The 3,397-nt window shown below is 56.4% G+C and overlaps 1 protein-coding gene across 1 annotated transcript in view; it reads left to right on the top strand.

The window, feature by feature from the left end:
- Window positions 1–3,397, top strand: part of SMO (smoothened, frizzled class receptor) — a gene marked incomplete at its 5' end in the record, with an annotated part of 29,963 nt that overhangs the window by 12,013 nt on the left and 14,553 nt on the right. The window contains 2 exons of the mRNA XM_015420860.1: window positions 464–636; window positions 3,206–3,397. The exon at window positions 3,206–3,397 is cut by the window's right edge and continues 5 nt beyond it. Coding sequence (XP_015276346.1) covers window positions 464–636; window positions 3,206–3,397 — 365 coding nt within the window. The remainder of the gene's footprint in view (window positions 1–463; window positions 637–3,205) is intronic.

Genomic DNA, 3,397 nt, shown 5'->3' with positions numbered 1-3,397 from the left:
TTTTTCCGGGTTTTTCCCGGGCCTTCACATCTCTAGTACCGACTCTACTTGGCTTCCAGCTTAGGGTGACCCCCAGCAAGGGGCTTTCAGGCCAGTGAGAATCAAGAGGTGGTTTGCCATTGCCTTCCTTTGCAGAGCCTTCCTTGGTGGTCTCCCCTCCAAATACCGACCCTGCTTAGCTTCCATGATCTGACGAGATTGGGCTACAGCATGCTGCCTTCCCTCCATTGTTATTAGCGGTAGTGTTTTAATGGCCACGCCCAGTTTTTAAAGAGTCGAAACATTCTTGTGGGGAAGGGTGGTCCATGACTGCACAGACTCTAGCCAATCAGGGCAGCGCAGAGCCAGTTTCTAACCTGCAGGCATAGAGAATTGGGTTTTCCCTGCGTTTGAACCTGGGCAGAAGAGCATGGGTCCCCCCTCCGACTAACCGAACCCCATCCCCGTGTGTCTCCTCTCACAGGCCACCTTCGTAGCCGACTGGAAGAACTCGAATCGCTACCCGGCCGTCATCCTCTTCTACGTCAACGCCTGCTTCTTCATGGGCAGCATCGGGTGGCTGGCGCAGTTCATGGACGGGGCCCGCAGCGAGATTGTGTGCCGCGCAGATGGGACCATGCGCCTGGGAGAACCGACGTAGGTCGCTCGAGGGGAGGCTTGGGTGGGTGAACGTCTCCCGGATTGTGCCTGTGTGTATGCCCTCTCTCTCTGATCCTGGAGGACCAAAAGCAGGGGAAATGGTACACAGGAAGGTCAGCTATAGCCTCTGTCCCCGATGTCTGTTTTCTTTAGTCTGGTGCAGTGGTTCAGTGCGCGGACTCTAATCTGGGAGAACCGTGTTTGATTCCCCGCTCCTCCACTTGCAGCTGCTGGATGACCTTGGGCAAGCCATAGTTCTGTCAGAGCTGTTCTTGAAAAAGAGCCGTTTCTGTCAGAGCTCTCTCAGCCCCACCTACCTCACAGGGTGTCTGTTGTGGGGAGGGGAAGGGAAAGGGGGTTGTAAGCCGCTCTGAGACTCCCTTGGGTAGTGAAGGGCAGGGTATAAATCCTCCTCCTCCTCTTCTTCTTCTTCTTGTTTATACCTTGTCTTTCTCCCTCAATGGGCACCCAGGGCAGCTCACATCATTCTTCTCTCCCCCACCTTATCCTCACAACAACCCTGTGAGGTAGCTTAGACTGAGAGTGTGCGACTGGCCCAAGATCACCCAGCAAGTTTCCATGGCAGAGTGGGGATTCGAACCTGGGTCTCCCAGACACCACACTGGTTCTCTTAAGACGAAGGGAATTTGTCCAGGGGAGGAATACTCCGTTATGTGAGCCCCACCTGTGGCCTAAAGGGCGAGTGACGCCTCTTTCGTGGGTCTTCATTTCTGGGGTACCTGGCACCGGCGAATCAGCGAGCCGGGAAGTTGGGGGCTCTGACTGACCCCCTTTCCCAGTGTCCGTTGCACAGGAGAGGCCTTTTCCTCTGAACCATCTGGATGAGTCCTTCGTACACATGGGAGCTGCTCCGTTGAGCGAATCACAAAGGTTCGGGACTTTTAAGGAGGACTGCCAGTTTCGGGGGCTCGTCCGCACTTCACAATTCGGCCGCATCTTCGCCTTTCGTTGGGTTCAAGCCCTCCAAGTTTCTAGCAGGCCTGTAGCTGGGATTTTGTGGCTTGTGGGGGGCAAATTTTTTTCTGGTGGGGCTGCCGTTATTTTTACGTCAGCTCCAGTCCGCCCCCAAGCCCGACCGCTGGCGACCACCCCTCTCCCTCCCCTCTTGCAATATTTAAAGGGCCCTTCAGCCGATCCGCAGGGAGCATGTGGCCCGCCAATCAGCTGGAGGGCCCTTTAAATCGTGCAAGAGGAAGGGAGAGGGGCGCGCGCCACCCCCAGCCAGTTTGGTGGTAAGTGGTTAAGTGTGTGGACTCTAATCTGGGAGAACCGGGTTTGATTTCCCACTCCTCCACTTGCACCTGGCTGGATGACCTTGGGCAAGCCATAGTTCTGATAAGAGCTGTTCTTGAAAAAGAGCCGTTTCTGTCAGAGCTCTCTCAGCCCCACCTACCTCCCTGGGTGTCCGTTGTGGGGAGGGGAATGGGAAGGAGTCTGTGAGCAACTCTGAGACTCCTTTGGGTAGTGAAGGGCCATGGGGTATAAATCCAATCTCTTCTTCTCTGAAGAGCAGTTCTCAAGAGAGCTCTCTCAGCCCCACCCGCCTCACAGGGTGTCTGCTGTGGGGAGGGGAAGGGAAAGGGGTTTGTGAGCCGCTCTGAGACTCCCTTGGGTAGTGAAGGGCAGGGTATAAATCCTCCTCCTCCTCTTCTTCTTCTTCTTGTTTATACCTTGTCTTTCTCCCTCAATGGGCACCCAGGGCAGCTCACATCATTCTTCTCTCCCCCACCTTATCCTCACAACAACCCTGTGAGGTAGCTTAGACTGAGAGTGTGCGACTGGCCCAAGATCACCCAGCAAGTTTCCATGGCAGAGTGGGGATTCGAACCTGGTTCTCCCAGACACCACACTGGTTCTCTTAAGACGAAGGGAATTTGTCCAAGAAGTCAGATTTCCAGCATACTGGGGAGGGGGCTTGGTACTCAGAAGCGTCTTTCAGCCCCTCCTGTCCACCTGAGAGCACGGAAGGAGGGAGCGAAGGTGGGCTTGGGCGGGTGGCATCTCAGGGGAGGCCCAGTTGGGTTTGCCGGTGGCCAGTTGCTACCCCTTGTCCCAGATCAGGGGCCCTCGACCTTTTTGAGCCTGCGGGCCAACTTGGAATTCTGTCATGGTGTGGTGGGCATGGCCACAAAACGGCTGCCATGGGCGGCGGAGCCGGCCACAAAATGGCTGACCTTCAGTTGCACAGTGAAGATCCTTGTGCTGTGCCAAAGCTACGTTTTTAGAAATCTGTCCAGCCAATCAGCAGCATCACTGCTCAGGAGTCTCACCTGACCCCGCCCCCTTTCTGAAAGTCCACGGTGAGCACCAGGAAAGTGGTTGGCAGGCGCCACCATGTTGGGGGGCCCCGTCCTAGACGGTCTTTGACCCGGATGTCTTTCAGCTCCCCGGTATCGATCCGCTTGTGGGTCGTCGTCTGGGAAGCATTTGGACAACGATCGAGTGGGGGAGGGTTTAGGCAAGACCGTGTTACCCTTCCCCGGGGGGTGGGGGGGGCTTCCCGTCGAAGAGAAGCCGGGGATGACCGCTTCCGCCCTCTCCGCAGCTCCAATGAGACGCTCTCGTGCGTGATCATCTTCGTCATCGTCTACTACTCCCTGATGTCGGGCGTGATCTGGTTCGTCATGCTGACCTACGCCTGGCACACGTCCTTCAAGGCCCTGGGGACCACCTACCAGCCGCTGGTGGGCAAGACCTCCTACTTCCACCTCGTGACCTGGTCCATTCCTTTCGTGCT

This window comes from Gekko japonicus, unplaced genomic scaffold, assembly GCF_001447785.1.
Source record: "Gekko japonicus isolate JY-2015 unplaced genomic scaffold, Gekko_japonicus_V1.1 scaffold2223, whole genome shotgun sequence".
Lineage (NCBI taxonomy): Eukaryota > Metazoa > Chordata > Lepidosauria > Squamata > Gekkonidae > Gekko > Gekko japonicus.
This window is presented reverse-complemented; position numbering and strand designations above follow the sequence as displayed.